This window comes from Dipodomys spectabilis, unplaced genomic scaffold (assembly GCF_019054845.1).
Source record: "Dipodomys spectabilis isolate Male_0828 unplaced genomic scaffold, ASM1905484v1 ptg000363l, whole genome shotgun sequence".
Taxonomy (NCBI): domain Eukaryota; kingdom Metazoa; phylum Chordata; class Mammalia; order Rodentia; family Heteromyidae; genus Dipodomys; species Dipodomys spectabilis.
In genome coordinates this window covers 2,309,969-2,327,043 of record NW_024871040.1, presented here as the reverse complement: position 1 = coordinate 2,327,043, position 17,075 = coordinate 2,309,969, and the positions used below count along the sequence as shown (strand labels likewise).

General features: G+C 51.6%; 1 protein-coding gene across 2 annotated transcripts in view; it reads right to left on the bottom strand.

Moving 5' to 3' along the window:
• Positions 1-1,020: 1,020 nt before the first annotated feature.
• Positions 1,021-17,075, bottom strand: part of Hic2 (HIC ZBTB transcriptional repressor 2) — a 35,060-nt gene continuing 19,005 nt past the window's right edge. For both annotated transcript variants that reach the window (XM_042666335.1, XM_042666336.1), the window contains exons 2-3: positions 6,245-6,343; positions 1,021-3,473 (exon numbers count right to left, since the gene is read on the bottom strand). In XM_042666335.1, the coding sequence (XP_042522269.1) occupies positions 1,649-3,473; positions 6,245-6,270 (1,851 nt within the window). In that variant the 5' untranslated portion in view covers positions 6,271-6,343 and the 3' untranslated portion in view covers positions 1,021-1,648. The remainder of the gene's footprint in view (positions 3,474-6,244; positions 6,344-17,075) is intronic.

Below are 17,075 nucleotides of genomic sequence, written 5' to 3'. Positions count from 1 at the left end.
ACCCATGACATGGGGCAACTCATTGGACCCAGACAGGGCTGAGCCTGTGGGTGTGACCAACTCTCACTAGAGTGGCCAGGAGTGCTCAAAGGTGCTATTCCATTCCCTGGTCCTGTGGCTGGCTGCTGCCCTCACCACATGAGCCAGGAGGGGCTTTGGCTCTCTCCAGCTCCACGTAGAGACAGGATGGGGGGGGCTCACTTCCACCTTATCCTGGCCCTGGCAGGAGATGATAAGAGTAGCTGTCTCCTTGTGGCTCCTGTTACTTAGGTGCCCAACCCTTGCCCCACACTCAAGCACAGTAGCAGTTGACAACTTGGGGGGCCCAGGTCTCTGGGGACCAAGATGGCTTATGAGGCTGACCTCAGCCCATCTTAATTCCCACAGAAGAAAAAAAGAGCAACCAGCTCACCCTCAACTGCCAGTCACCAAAGTACTATACTGTTGTCATGAATTCAAGAGGTAGCAAAAGGTCAGAAGTCTCTCCACCTTGTTTAGTGAGGAAGGAAAGTGAAGCATCTGTCCACACGCACAGTGCATACCACGCTCACCCACACACACACAGAAATGAAAAACGCAAGTACCGACGGCCTTGGCAGCAAGTCCAGCCTCCCCCACCCCCCAAACCTTCCAGTTCCAACACTTCCATAAATGTTACATGGGAGAGGGGGTTCTCAATTTAAAAAAACAAAACAAAAAAACATGTACCTCTAGACAAAGAATATTCCTTGAAAATTATAGGAAAAACGTGTTCTCCTGAGGCAGCCCAGGCAGGGCTCAGGACCAGGGAAGCCTTTGGGCAAGTCGGGCTTCTGGGGCCTGGAGATGGGCACACTGATGTGTCCCACAGCACCAGGGCTCAGGGAAGGGGCAACAGGGAGGGGCAGTTGCCCCAGTTACATTCAGTCTGCAGACCTAGGCTCAGCCCCAAAGAGGCAGAAGGAAAATAAACTATTGTTTGTTTTGGTTTAAAAAAAAAAAATTCAAAATTAAAAAAAAAAAAAAAAAGTGGAGGGAGATCAGTAGGAATAACAGGCCCAGAGGGCTCTTTAGTTGTAGAGAGGTAGGGTGGTGGGGTCACCCTGACTATCCCAGCACCAGAGAGCAGTGCCACCCTGGCTAAAGGAGTGAAGGAGCTGCCCCCAAGCACCTGCTTCCCAAAGCCAGGGTCACACACAGACACAAGCACACATGCACACGCACAGACACAGTCCCTGCCGGGTAGGGGCCTGCTCCAGGCACCACCCATGATCACAAGAAACAGTGCCTCACTAGCATGTAGGGGGTCCCCTCTCCCTCTTCTCCAGCCCAGCCTGAAGGAAAGGGACCAGCAAGACCCATGTGACCCATTCCCACCTGCTCTATGGCAGCCCCCACAGGGCTGGAGTGAGGGGTGGGATGGGGAGGTAGAATGGTCACCACCAGCACCACACATGGGGCTGGGCCTGCAGGCTTCTCTCCTCTTGGCTTCCCTTGGTACAGACTGTTGATTAAAGCTCTGGATGTGGGGCGGCTGGGGTGAAGGGGCTGCCAGGAGAGCCTCCCACTGGACCTCAGGCTCAGCCCCTCCTACTGCGCCTCCTGGCTTCTCCTTTGCTGGGTTCCCAGGTGGCAGGGTCTGCAGAGGGCACCCCTGGGTCTTTGGCTTTTAGGAGGGGGAGGTGTGCATGCGCAGGTGGCTGATGAGGTTGCGTTGCTGGGTGAACTTGCCCCCACAGAGCTGGCACTCATAGGGCTTCTCGCCTGAGTGCACACGCATGTGCTCTGTGAGGCGGTACTGGCGGGTGAAGCGCATGCCACACTCATCACAGGCAAAAGGCTTCAGGCCCAGGTGGCTCCGCATGTGGCGTGTCATAGTGCCACGCTGGGTGAACATCTTGCCACAGATGTTGCAAGGGAAGGGTCTTGTCAGCCAGTGTGTCTTCTCATGCTGCCTCAGGGTGGCTGGGTCCTTATAGGTCTTCTCACAGACTGAGCACTTGAAAGGCCGGGGCTCTGCTGCATAGGCTGTGCTGGGCGCTGACAGATCCTCAGCCTCCTCCTCAGCACCCCCACTGCCCGTCTCATAGGCTCCCTCCTCCTTGATGAACAGCTCCTCCTCTGTGTGCGTCTCCACGTGAGCATTGAGCTGCTCAGAGCTAGGAAAGCCCTTGGCGCAGGGAATGCACACATACAGGTTGTCTCCATATGGCACTGTCTCATAGCCCTCCTGCCGGTACACGTAGTGAGCACCAGCATGGCCACTGCCCCCCTCACTCCCACTCTGCCCACTGTCCTCACTCCCCTCCTTGCCATTTTCCTCCTCCTCCTTGCAGGGGTATGGGGGCTCCCCATAAGGCCCACTGGGGCCACCAACACCACTGGCCACAACACCATTGGGAACTGTGTCCCCAAGCCCCTCACTATCTTCACCAGGGCAGGGGCCCTTTGGCCCTATTTCTCTCCGCTCAAAGGGAGACCCAGAAACAGGCTCCTTCTTGCTCCATTCCTTCTTTCGGGATGAATGGCGGAGGCTCTTCCGAGGCTGTCCACCTGGCCCCTCAAGTAGGCTCAGGTGGTTGTCCTCAGTATTTTCCAGATCCATGGGCTCATCAGGGGTGCCCCCCAGCTCAGCATAAGAGGCACTGTTGGCAACAGGTGGGACAGAGGCTGATGGGGGTGAGTCATGCTGGCTGTCACTCAACTGGGCTGGATCATCAGGGGTAAGATGGGGTCCGGGAGTTGTGGGGGGCAAGGGTGGGCTCTTCTTGGACAGATCTAGGCCCAGCTCCTGCTCACAGCCTCCGCTACTCCCATTAGTACTGCTGCCACAGCCCCCTAAGCCCACCTCCCCGCTGGCTGAGCAGAGCCCACGGCCCAGGCTGTGAGTGCTCTCCTGGGCAGAGCTACCCAGAAAAAGCTCATCATCTGAACCTTTGGGCTGGGGGAGTTCTTGGGAGGAATGGTGCCCCTTATGTCCATCCACAAGCCCTGGGTATCGAGCCTGGATAACAGAGGCTGTGGACAGTCGCTGGCTGCGGGGCGTCCGCCCCATGCCGGCAGCCCCTACCCGTCCAGGGCCAAAGGGCTTTCCTGCTCGCTTGAGTTTGCGACGGCAGAGGGCTGCCAATTCAGGTAGCTGGAGGTAGCTGGCGGCAGTAAGGAGAGTGCTGAAGTTGGGCTCGGCTGGCTGGTCACTAGGCAGCAGCTTGCCTGTGTAAATGAAGTCCAGGATCTGCTGGAACACCGTGGAGCTAACCATGTCCGTGTCTAGGCTGATGAGGTTGTCATGCAGGACCAAGGACTTGAAGTAGATGCTGCTAGCAGCCAGGACATTTTTGTGGGCCCGGAAGACAGAGTTCTCCACCATGATGATGACGTCACACAAGAAACCCTTGGTTCTTTGCTGGTTCAGCTGTAGCAGGAGCTGCTTTGAGTGGCTGGGCAGCTCCATGTCGGGCCCCATGTCCCTGTGCCCTGCCCACGGGCACCACCTGTGGGCAAAAACAAGCCTGATTAACTTGCACCAGGGCCCTGGGGCAGAGTGCAGTTCTCAGGAGCACACAGGGGGCCTCTGGACTGAACTGGCAGATGAAACCCACTCAGTCCCACCTCCCTGTGTGCAGGCACCTTCTTTTTTTTTTTTTGTCGGTCGTGGGGCTTGAACTCTGGGCCTGGGCGCTGTCCCTCAGCTCTTCAGCTCAAGGCGAGCGCTCTACCACTTGAGCTACAGCGCCACTTCCCGTTTTCTGGTGGTTTATTGGAGATAGGAGTCTCACCGTCTCTCCTGCCCGGGCTGGCTTTGAACCTCGATCCTCAGATCTCAGCCTCCTGAGTAGCTAGGATTATAGGCGTGAGCCACCAGCACCCAGCTTGTGCAGGCACCTTCTAACTGCCACCTCAGAGAGGACTCAAGCTGTCTGAGAAAAAACAGAGAGGCCATACCCTACCCCTACTTACGAGAAAACTGAGGTGAGCATGATGAAGATGCCAGGAAGTTAAACTTGGGTTTGAATTTGACTTTATGCCCCAGGCTCCTGCCTACACACTAAAAGAAGGTAGGCTTACTTCCCCTAAGCAAGGGGAAAATGGCCAGCAGGTGGCAATGGAATTCAGAGAACAGATACATCTCTAAGAGAGCAGGAGACCTGAGTAAACTGACCAGTCCTGCCTGTATGCAGAGGCACAGGGCTGATCTCCCCAGCTTTCCAGACCAGGCAGCAAATCAGATTTTCATGAATAATTTCCCTATGTTAAAGGGTCCTTTTCCTTTTAAAATATTCAAGGTGGCCAGTTAGCTCAGTTGGTTAGAATGTGATGCTAATAAGACTGTGAGGTACCTGGGCAGTGGTGGCTCATACCCATATCCTACTGACTCAGGAGGCTGGGATCTAAGGATTAAAGTTCTAAGCCAGCCTAGGAAAGACAAATCCATGAGATTCTTACTTCCAGTTAACAAGGAAAAAGCTGAACTGGAGGCATGGCTCAAATGGTAGGGCACCAGCCATGAGTTTAAAAGCTGAACAAGAATTGGAGGAGAGCTCTGAGTTCAAGTTCAAGCCCCAGTACTGGCACAAAAACGATAATAATTACATAAGTAAAATGTACTGTATAAGCTAAATCAAACTCATCAGCTAGCCTCTGGTTTACAGTCTCTGCTCTACATTGAAACACTTCACGAAATTAAGCTTCCCAGTCAACCCAGGTTTTCCAATTTGCCAGAGTCCAGATCCTATTCCCATATACAGCAGTCTCTTTCATGGCTGCTGGTCCTTACAAGCCCACCTCCAACATATGTACCTGGCCTCAGTGGAAATTGGGTTTTGTCCCAGCCCCTGGATTTCCTAGACATTGTGCCCTTTCCAGGAAGGGCTGCTGCTGTTTGGGCTTGGAAAGGCAGCCAGCTGGGCCTACCAGACAGATTGGCACAGACACTAATTAAGGCCATTAAGTAATAAACATGCAGATGCCTCTGGTCTCTACAGGAACCCATCAGACGGCTGACCCAGCAGTGTGCAGTGTGCACATGGGGTCTGACCAGGCTTCCCACCTGCCCTCAGCCAAGCAGGGAGGAAGTGTACCATATAGGCCCATGAATGGCCTTCCTAGGACAGAGGTACCCAGAATATTACTTAAAGCTGACCTCAGTCCCAACCCACCTCCCCATTTGAGAATGGCAATGCCTGGCTGGGAAGGTGGCTCAGTGGTAGAGCACTTGCCTTGCATACATGAGGCCCTGGGTTCGATTCCTCAGCACCACATAAGCACAAAGAAAAAAGCCGGAAGTGGCACTGTGGCTCAAGTGGTAGAGTGCTAGCCTTGAGCTGAAGAGCTGAGGGATAGCGCCCAGGCCCAGAGTTCAAGCCCCACGACAGGACCCAAAAAAAGAAAGAGAGAATGGCAATGCCAGCCCCATCCTCTTATCCCTGACAGTAAAGGAGGTCACTATGTTCAAGCCTGGGAATCCTTCTAGCTTCTTTCTTGAGCCCAGGCACCCACTAGCCTCTGTGGGACAGGAGATCATGGGAATGGGCATAGTCTCTACTGACTCTCAGCTGTCAGCAATGGGTAGCAGAGGCCACTCCACCCTGCCCACATGTGCCTCACTCACCATTTAGAAAATCTGTAAATAGTTCAACTGTTCCTAACTTCACCACCACCACCCAGACCTCTTGCGCCTCCCAGGGTATCTTCTACACCATGTTCTCTCTTTCCACAATACACATGCTCACCCCAACCCCTCACCTGTCTTTGCCCTTGTTTGTAGACAGAGAAACCCCAATAATCACATCCACACTAGTTTCAGAGCTCATGACAAGCACCTGGTGGAACACCATGGAAAAACTCTACCTGTTCCTTGTTCTGCCCCAGCTGAAGCAATTCAGAAGGGCATTCAGAGGCTGGAGACTTTGGGAACCATTCTTCCTCCACTCCCTGCCCCTTCAACCAGCCAGGTGGGAACAAAGCGGTATCCCAGTCAGCTCTGGGCCTGCTCTGTCTACCCTAGGATGCCTGTTACCCTGAGGCCTGGCAAAGGAATGAACAAAGAGCAGAAGAACCCATATGCTCACAGCAGCCCCTTGTCCTGGGTGAGCCAGAGCCAGAGCAGCTGGCCCCAGGCGCCCAGCATGCTGTCCTAAACTGTCAGCACAAAGGACTACAGGCCAGGGAGAAGCCTAGCCTTCCGGCTGTGAACTGCCAGAAAGCCCCAGGGGCACAAGCAAGCCAGAGATCCTCCCTCCCCCAGGCCTCTCCCTTGGCCTACCGGAGCGCCAGGGGCCCAGAAACCATGTGAGCAGCAGCCGGCGGGGGGTGACCTCCTTGAGCACGTGGACTTCCTGGGGGCGCATCAATGCCTGGTCACCTGGGGAGAAGAAGACAGACTACTAAGACAGGTACCAGCAAAGGAAGGAGAGGGCCCTTGAAGGAGAGGCACTGGAGGCTCTAATTTTATTCCCCAAAAGATCTACAGTCTTCTGGGTGGGAAACCCAGAGAGGCTGACAGACAGGTCTGGGAAGCTGGGTAGCAACTAACCTCCAATACACACTGGAGATTTAGGATACCCCAGGGGCCACCTAGGCCAGAGGAAGGCTGGTGGCAGGCATACAATTACAGACAAACTGAGGGGTGGTAGGAGGCCTGGGCAAGGCCCTTCATAGGCTGGCTACATTTACATAACAAAGGTCAAAATTGGAGCCACTTGTGCAAGGGCTATTTATAAGAACCAGTCTCAACCGCTTCCCCGACCCCCGACCCCCCCCCACCCAGAGCCCAGCCCCTCCAGCCCAGTTGGACTATAAGACCTCCCCCTTTGAGGCCTGAGGGCTCACCCCAGCAGCAGGCTTGGTCTTTCAATACCAACCCACGAAAGCCACTGACAGCTGCTGCCAGAGGAAGGTGGGCTCTCTGCTCTCTCCCCCCAAAGCTGAGTCCAGCAGGAGGAAATCCTGAAACTCTGGGACCCTACATTTCACAGGCTAGCCTGGTCTCCCTTGGAATGGAGCCAGAGTTGGGGGAAGGGGCCTACCGCAGCTTCTACTTCCCCCCACCCCACCCCCAGGGCCAGAGAGGCTCAGCAGGTCCCTCAGGAATGTGGCCAGACCCGGGGTGCCGGCCTAAGGGTAGGAGGCCTGGCTTCATGCTGCCAGCTGTCTCTTCAGCCCCTAGCACAGCTCCCCTCTTTGGGGGAGGGGAGAGCTGAAGGGAGGGACACAAGTTCCCACCAAGGGCCCAGAGAGCTGTCGAATCAGTCATAAACGTACAGAGGGCCAAAAAACTCTACATTAATAAGATCTGGTCCTAGGCCCATTACCCAGACAAGAGGACAGAGCATAGTCAAACCTTGAAAGGGAATTAAGAGATGAGATGGGTTCTGAAGACCACAGAAGGCCCAACAGGAAGTCCCAGCACACAGCTGCTTTTCACCTGGTTCATCCCACCACCTGGGCTCAGCCAGAGCCCTCAGATACTAATTTAGTGACCTCTGCATCAACATCTTCCCATCCCTGCAACTAGGAGCTACTGCTCTTGATCCAGATCAAGCCAGTTACTAGATACTATGCAGGGAGTAGGTAGCAGAACCGAATGTGTTGGACACTAAGCACTAGGGAAAGGAATGCTCTATAGGAGCGCCCACTGCCTGACCATACCTGAAATCTTCACCAGCCTATTGGGCTGAGTAACTAAAGGTCTCCTAGCCAGGGAGGCTTGGAGCCCTCTGCTGAAAGTTCACAGCAAGCACGGCTCTCTTCTTCCCAATCCAAATGACAATGGCCAGTAATCTCTGTCCTACCCTTCACTGGGCATGGAAACAACAAGCATCTGCCTTGAAAAAGCCACAGCTTGGGGTACTGCCAAGGGCCTAGAAACATAACTATGGATCAGCCATAGCAAGAGCCACCTAAAGAAGGCCGAAATATGGACACAGGCTAGAACTTGAAATGCAAGGCAGTGGGACAGAACTTTCAGGAAGCCTAGAGAAGAGTCAGGAGATAAGGCCCAGGAACACCTATTCAGGTAGGTAGGAAAGCCTCAGCTCTAAGCTTTCCCTGTGAGCTGGCCCCAGCTCAGCTGACCTCAGAAGACAAGGATCCAATTGCTCTCCTTAAGCATAAGTTAGTGGAAGGAAGAAAAAAGACTGGGCTACCTTCCCAGGACCCTCAGTAGATAACAGACACCTGCTTTCCTTTCTCTCCCTTCTTCATCCTCTCACAGAAAAATCAAAGATATATATCCCCACACTGGCAGAACCAGGGACTATAACAGGGGCTGTCAAAGCATTAAGATGCCCTAGTCTGAAGGGAGCCAGATCAAGCTTGGGAATCAAAATTGAAATTCTGAACAATTTCTACTAAATGTTATCACTTTTGTACCGATATAACATGTTCATTTCCACAAGTCAACATTTTAAATGAACACATACCATTTAGAATCCTTAAAAAGGAAAAAAAAAAAAAGTACAGAACACAATGCATATAAACAGTCACTGGCTGAGTGACTGACCACTCAGGGAGAAACTAAATCAGAGCAGGTTTTGAGGGGTGAACTGCCTGGCACTAAACCGAAGGAACTTTCTTGACCAAAGCCAGTTCTATCTTGCTCAGAGTCTGGATGAAGGTAGATGGACTCCCAAAGGTCATTAAGGTTGCACTTAAGCTTTGGATATTTCATTGTATAGAAGTATCAAATGAAACAAACCATTTCATTTCTAATGAAATCATCCAACCCCAAAGAGAGATTTTTGACAAGATACTCCCACCTCAGCAACTCAGCACAAAGCCTCCCCTTCCTTCCTTCCTGGACACAACACCAGTTAATAGAGTGGGCTCTGCCCTGACACACATGAACTTCATCACTGGACTCTCACAAACTGGCAACCCAGGGGCTGGGAAGGTGGCTCAGTGGTAGAGCGCTTGCCTTGCATGCATGAGGCCCTGGGTTCGATTCCCCAGCACCACATAAGCAAAAAGAAAAAAAGCCGGAAGTGGTGCTGTGGCTCAAGTGGTAGAGTGCTAGCCTTGAGCTGAAGAACTGAGGGGCAGCACCCATGCCCAGAGTTCAGGCCCCACGACCGGACCCAAAAACAAACAAACAAACTGGCAACCCAGGAGCCCACATGCTGCCCTCCTCATGACACTCATGACAAAGGGGATTCACTAAGCCTCCGCTCCAATACCTACCCCACCTCTCCACAAGGAGCGAGGACTTGAGATGGGTTATCTGCAGTGGTGGGCATGGGAATCCCCATGTACTGTTGGTTTTTTAGTTCATTCAGTGCCGTTCAACTTCCATTTCTTTTCTTTTCTTTTCTTGCCAGTCCTGGGACTTGAACTCAGGGTCTGGGCACTGTCCCTGAGCTTCTTTGTGCTCAAGGATAGCAATCTACCACTTAAGCTACAGCACCACCGCTGGCTTTTTTTTTTTTTTTTTTTTGGTCGGTTGTGGGGCTTTAACTCTGGGCTTGGGCACTGTCCTTGAGCTCTTCAGCTCAAGGTGAGCGCTCTACCGCTTAAGCCACAGAGCCACTTCCGGTTTTCTGGTGGTTTATTGGAGATAAGAGTCTCATGGACTTTCCTGCCTGGGCTGGCTTAGAACAGAGATCCTCAGATCTCAGCGTCCAGAGTAGCTAGGATTACAGGCGTGAGGCACCAGCGCCCAGCCCGCTGGCTTTTTCTGAGTAGTTTATTGGAGATAAGAAACTTCCAGACTTTCCTGCCAGGTCTGGCTTAGAACTGTGAAACTCAGATCTCAGCTTCCTGAGTAGCTAGGATTATAAGCATGAGCCAACCAGCAACCAGCTCATTTCTCAATTCTTTTTTTATTTTTGTCAGTCATCGGGCTTGAACTCTGGGCCTAGGCTCTGTCCCTCAGCTCTTCAGCTCAAGGCGAGCGCTCTACCACTAGAGCCACAGCGCACTTCCGGTTTTCTGGTGGTTAATCGGAGATAAGAATCTCACAGACTTTCCTGCCCTGGCTGGCTCTGAACCGTGATCCTCAGAACTCAGCCTCCCGAGTAGCTAGGATTACAGGCATGAGCCACCGGCGCCCGGCTTTTATTTCTCAATTCTTAAGGGCACCCAGGAATCCTGCAGTAGCTCACAAGAGCAGGGCTGCGAAAGTGGTACAGGTCCATGTCTTTCACGTGGCTGGGTAGGTCCAGTCACCAGAGAACAATCAAAGCCCCAGAATCCCTCCCCAACTTCCCTATGCACCAAAGACGTCTGAATCCACCCCACAAACACATAATGCCTGAACAACCAATGATGACAAGAGATGACACAGACTTGACTTCCCAATCTTACCTCACTGTCTCCTGACCCTCAAAAAGGAACTCCAGTGGGGGAACTCACCCACCCACAGGGGGAGGGCGAGAAACCATGGGCGCACGGGGGCACAGCAGCAAAGTCCCCACTTGTCTCAGTGTCAGTCCATGTGGCCTTTAGGGGGCTGGTGGTGATGGGGAAGCTAGACCAAGGCATTTCAAAGTGTATCTTCCCACCACCCTACAACAGAAGCATGCTATGGCCCAGAACCTTTTCAAGGCTGTGAGAGGTTTTCAGATGAACTCGACCCTTGAATAAGCATGAAACTGAGAACAATTTCACCCCTTACAAAGCCCCCAACTCAGCCTGGACACCCACCTTACCCAGGGTCTTGGTCTTCAGACACTGAACACTCAGCACTGCTGTTTCTTGGGCCTCTCTGTGCTTCCCTCTGAACACCAGACTGGCAGCCCTGCCTCTGAGCCAAGAACACACCCTACACCCACCTCCAGGCCCAGCAAGGACCAAACTCAGGGTGTGGTTTCAGGCCACATGATATGCCTCACCCTTCTCCTACTCAATGCCTGATCCCTGAAGGCAGGAATGAGCCCTCCCGGAGGCATCCGAGGGCACCTGGACTGGAATTCCTCATGTCTCACACCCACCCAGGAGGCCTGGTGAAAAGGGTAAAGGCCAGGGAAGGGGGCCCACGTCATTCAGCCCTCCAGAGAGCCTTCTCATCCTGCCCCTCCACCCCGCCTACATCACTCACATCCCCAGAAGGGCAGTTTCTGCAGGAGGCCTGGGGCACTGAGAATCTGCTGCTCAGCCCACCCTAACAAGCAAAATAGCAGCCTTCTTACACCTTAGCTATCCCCAAGGTGGTTGGTTCCTTGGAAAGAATACCTAGCCAGAAGTAAGAGTGAAATAGGAACCCTCCAGCTGGCACTGAGACAAGCTGAAAGTGCCAATGCCAGGTGGGAGGGACAAGTCATGCTAGGCAAGGATTGCCATGGGGCAAAATGCAACTACCAGGCAGCTTCCACACCCCAAAGGTTTAAGCACAAATGACTAGTATCGGAGAAGGCTCTGAGCCTGTCACTGCTGCCCCTGAATGTGAAAGCAGTATTGACCCAGTACCCGGACAAGTATCACCACCCCTTCTATGGTCACCTCATGCTCTGGGTGTGGCCCCTCCCAAGTCAGATGAAGAAGACTGCCTAAAAAGGACAAAACGGTTCAGGATCCAAAAGAGCCCAAGGCCCAGACCCCACCATGAGCCCAATCGCCCAGGACTCCATTCAGTCTTCTAATCTAGAGTACTTCCTTTATGGCCCATGTGAGGGAGACAACCACTGAACAAGTCCCGTATCACTGCAGCCTCCCATAGGCTCCAGTAGAGGAGTTATGTACACTTTCAGTTGCAGACAAGGAAGGTTCTTGGGGGTTAAGGAATTTGTTCACCAACATGAACAAATTGGTAGTAGAGGACCCAAAGCTTGACTCAGAAGCTGTGGTTAACTTTCCCCACTTCACTGCTAGGGAGGATACTGAACTGCCTGGCTGCTCCTACACCTCAGCATCTCCTGCAGAGCCTAATCTGGGCAGTGTTCTTGAACTCATGGGCAGGGTAGAGGCCTAGCTGGTAGAACTCTTCTACCAAAAGTGACAATGTGGGGCCCAGCCATGCAGCCCACTTTGGGGGCCAGGCTGTGCCTACTGATCCCTTGGAATCACCCTGACCTCCTCAGTAACCTCCTGCCCTACCCCTTAGGCATGGGTTGGTGATGGGTGTGGCTCACTGCTCTGAGCAGGCCCAGCCATGTAATGCACCCATGTCTTGGATGTTGGCCAGTCCTCCTGGCTCTCCTCCCAGACTAGCCTCCTGGAAAGCAACAGGCTCAGAGAATGCCAGGAGCCTGTCCCCTCCCTCTGTTGCAGCTTCTGCAACATCAACACTTAGGTTCCACTAAGCGTACTAGTGATACAGTGATGTAGCCCCAACCCAGCTTCTCTTACATTCCTCTGGCCACCTCTGTTTTCCACAGGGAGAGACAGTACTCACCCCAACCAAACAATCTACCCAAGCCTGTCCTGAAATGCCAGAGGGCCCTACTGGTAACTTTTGTGTGTGTTATGTTCCAATACTAGCGCTGCAACTCAGGGCCCCATGCTTTTCCCCTTGGCTTTTTCCAAAAAGGCTGGTGCTCCACCATTTGAGCTGTATCTCTACTACTTACTAGTAGTACTCCACTACTGATACTAGTAGCTTCTTGGTGTACACTTTAGACTGAGTATTGCCTAGGTCCCTGACATTTGTACCCATGTGCAGCTTCCTCTTGAGAATTCCCTATCCTAAGGAGAAAGCTTGAAAGGCTGCTGTGAGGGAGGCTGGTAGCAAGATCCCACACTACACTAACTAGTCCCTGGGTCCCCAAACCTTGCTTACCCTAAAGGCATAGCCTTCCCTCATCCTCCCTTAGTAGCCACACCTAAAAAGATTGGGGCCAGGATCTTGGGTGTGTCCAAGAGGACCCCAGGTCTGGCCCAGTCTGGCTGAGAGTTCTGAGACAGGTTGAGACCATGCCTACTACTAGGGAGGACAAATGAGTGCTGCTTGGAGAAGTGAAATAATAATTTAAGACTGTGACAAAAATCAAGCTTACCTCAAACTCAGTTTCCACAATGCCCTGCCCCCAGGAGGGCCTGAGCTATAGACTAAAAAAAGACTCACTGGAAGCAAGGAAAGGAACCTTGGGAAGCTCATGCCAGGCAAGAAGAATGTGAGAATTCAGGAGGCACAAAACAGTTGGGGGTGCAATTCCCATAGGTCTCTCCAGCCCAAGGCTTCCTGCTTTGGTTGTGGCTCAAGAACTAGCACCATCATCACTAGGAGCTCCTTAGAAATACAGATGCTAAGGCCCTGTATCTATCTACTAGCCAGAGCCTGCATCTTAACCCCTCAAGAGCCAATGTGTTCAAGTAGGAAAGGAGCTGTACACCCGAGCTTTTTACTACTTAGATCAAAGCAGCTCGGTGCCACCAGTGGTTCACAACTACAATCCTAGCTACTCAAAAGGCTGAGATGAGGATCATGGGGCAAAACCAGCTCAGGCAACAAAGCCCACAAGACTCCAACAAACTACCCAAAAGCCAGAAGTGGTAGAGCACTCACTAACCTTGAGCAAAAGAAGTTCAGGGCCGGGCACTGGTGGCTCATGCTTGTAATCCTAGCTACTCAGGAAGCTGAGATCTGAGGATCGCAGTTCAAAGCCAGCCTGGGTATGAAAGTCCGTGAGACTCTTATCTCCAATAAACCACCAGAAAACCAGAAGTGGCGCTGTGGCTCAAGGGGTAGAGTGCTAGCCTTGAGCTGAAGAGCTGAGGAACAGCGCCCAAGCCCAGAGTTCAAGCCCCATGACTGACAAAAAAAAAAAAAAGTTCAGTGACAGCACCTCAGCACTGTGTTCAAGTCTTAGGACCAGCAAAAAAAAAAAAAGAAAGAAAGAAAAAAGAAAGACAGAAAGAAAACAAAACAAAACAAAACTCAGTAGGGAGCCAGTGGCTCATACCAGTAATCCTAGCTACTCAGAAGGCTTGAGATTTGAGCATCTTGGGTGGAGGCCAGCTCTTGCAGCAAAGTCTGAAAGACCCTTATCTCCAATAAACTACTCAGAAAAAGCCGGAAGTGGTGCTGTGGTAAGTGGTAGAGTGCTGGACTTAAGCAAAAGCAGCTTAGGGACAGAACCCAGGCTTAGAGTTCAAGCCCCAGGACTGGCAAAAAAGAAAGAAAGAAAAGTTAATACTCTACAAACAGTGAGTGTTCAACTGAGTTCTCAAGTGTAAGGAGAAAGCCCCAAATAGGAAGACACAATTCCCATGTCACAAGCCCAGCTGGTGGTGACTATAAACCTATTAACAGTGGACCTGGAACACAAGTCAGTGAGGCACCCTGGGTTACCTCAGAGATAGGACAATGGGGGGAGGGGGGCTATCTGGGCAGCCAACCATGTCTGGGTGGCAGACCGAGAAGCAATTCTGTAGGCTAATAGTACAACTCAGTAGCAGACCATTTGCCTAATGTACTTAAAACCTTTGGTCTCCAGCAATGGAAATAGAGAGGGAGAGAGAAAAAAAGAAAAAAAAAAGGTAGCTTTGCAAGGAAGACAACCAGAGAAGGTGCAGCAATGAATACAGACATTCCATAGGCAAGGAGTTAAAAGGGCACTAGGAAGCCTGAGCTGCCCAGCTGGAAGGGACTATCAAGATCATCTCATCTGCCTGGGGACATCCTTCAAATGAGATAACTGAGCCCCACAGGGAGGCACATGTCACAGCTGAGTCATGAAACTACAGCCACCTACCCCAAGGCTTCTGAAGCCAGACTCTCAAATTCCTTATTTCAAAACCAACTCTGGTAGCTAACAATTTCTTAGGCCAAGTAGGAACTCTACAGAATTTAAGGTTAGCTTAACAGCCGCTTCACCTACACACAAAGACTAAAAGCAAGCTGGTATTCAGGAGCTAGCAGAAAAGGAACATTGCTTGCTTATAACAGTATTATCCCTGGCTAGACAAGACTGAAATGGCATGCAGAACAGAAATCAGCAAAATGTAAAAATTTCCATGGCCAAGTATGAAAATAAAACAATGAAACTTGTTGAAATAGTTTTAAGAGGGGGAAAGAGAAGGTGGGCACCAGTGGCTCACACCAATGAGGTTCGAAGCCTACCTGGGTACGCTCTTATCTCCAATAACAAGCTGGAATTGGTAGGGCACCCATCTGTAATCCTAGCTACTCAACAAGCTGAGATCTGAGATCACAGTTCAAAGCTAGCCTGGGCAGGAAAGTCTGTGAGACTCATCTCCAATTAACCACCAGGAAACCAGAAGTGGCGCTATGGCTTAAAGTGGTAGAGCACTAACCTTGAGCAAAAAGAGCTCCGGGAAAGCATCCAGGCACTGAGTTCAAGGCCCACCACTGACAAAAATAAAAGCTGGTAGTGAAACTAGGTGCTGCTAAGGTCTGTAATCCTACTGCTTAGAAGGCTAAGATCTGAGGATTGAGGTTTGAAGCCAACCTGAGCAGCAAAGTCTGTGAGACTCATCTCCAACTCAAAAAAGCCTGAAGCTCAAGTGGCACAATGCTCAGGCCCTGAGTTCAAGCCCCTGTATCTGCACACACAAAAAAAAGCTAAAGTGTAACTAACTGCGGTTCACGTGGTATATCTTGAGCAAAAAAATCTAAGGGGGCCGGGCGCTGGTGGCTCACGCCTGTAATCCTAGCTACTCAGGAGGCTGAGATCTGAGGATTGCGGTTCAAAGCTAGCCCGGGCAGGAGAGACTGTGAGACTCCTTTCTCCAATAAACCATCAGAAAACCGGAAGTGGCGCTGTAGCTCAAGTGGTAGAGCGCTCGCCTTGAGCTGAAGAGCTGAGGGACAGCATCCAGGCCCAGAGTTCAAGCCCCATGACCGACAAAAAAAAAAAAAAAAAAAATCTAAGGGGACAGTGCCTGGGCCCTCAATTCAAACCATAAAATGGAAGGGGGTGGGGGTAGAAGATGAGGAAGAGAGAGGGTAAGCTTGATCAACATGTATTATATGCATGTATGAAAATGTTACAATAAAACCTACCTTGTATAATTAATGAATGCTAATTTTAAAAAAAGAAAACTACAATCAAGACTCTTAATGAGCTAATACCAAAAGAACAATTCCCAGGGATAAAAGAAAAAAGAAAGTATCTTAAGTAAGACTAGAGGTTAGGGATATAGCTCTGTGGAATAGTGCTTGTCTAGGCATGTTCTATCTCCAGAAAAACAAATGAACAAAGACCACTACTGCTTCCAGAAAAATAAAAGAACTCAAAAAACAGGCTGGAAGCCAGGTACCAGTGGCCCATGTTCATAATCCTGGCTACTCAGGAGGGTGAGATCTGACAATCATGGATCAAGGCTAGCCCAGGCAGAAAAGTCTGTGAGACTCCAATTAATCACCAAAAAAAGCCAGAAGTCGGGCTGGAAAGGTGGCTCAGTGGTAGAGCGCTTGTCTTGCATGCATGAGGCCCTGTGTTCAATTCCTCAGCACCACGTAAGCAGGAAAAAAAAAGCCAGAAGTGGCGCTGTGGCTCAATTGGTAGAGCGCTAGCCTTGAGCGGAAGAGCTGAGGGACAACGCCCAGGGCCCAGAGTTCAGGCCCACTAAGCCAGAAGTAGAACTGTGGCTCAAGCAGTAGAGCACTAGCTTTGAGGATAAAGGATCAGGGGCAGCTGGGCGCCGGTGGCTCATGCCTGGTTCAAAGCCAGCCCAGACAGGAAAGTCCGTGAAACTTTTTTTTTTTTTTTTGGGGGGGGGGGAAGGGTCCAGTCATGGGGCCTGAACTCTGGGCCTGGGCGCTGTCCCTCAGTTCTTCAGCTGAAGGCTAGCGCTCTACCACTTGAGCCACAGCGCCACTTCCGGCTTTTTTTCTTTTTGCTTATGTGGTGCTGAGGAATTGAACCCAGGGCCTCAGGCATGCAAGGCAAGCACTCCACCACTGAACCACCTTCCCAGCCCAGTGAAACTCTTATCTCCAATAAACCACCAGAAAATGGGAAGCAGAGCTGTAGCTCAAGTAGTAGAGCACTAGCCTTGAGTTGAAGAGCTAAGGGACAGCGCTCAGGCCGAGTTCAAGGCCCAAGACTGACAAAAAAAAAAAGGATCAGGGACAGCATCCAGGCCTCAAGTTCAAGTGTCAGAATCAGCAGAGGGGGGAAGGGGAAGGGGAAGGGAAGAAACAGAGGAAGGGAGGGAGGCAAGGAGGGAGGGAGGGAGGGAGGGAGGCAGGGAGGGAG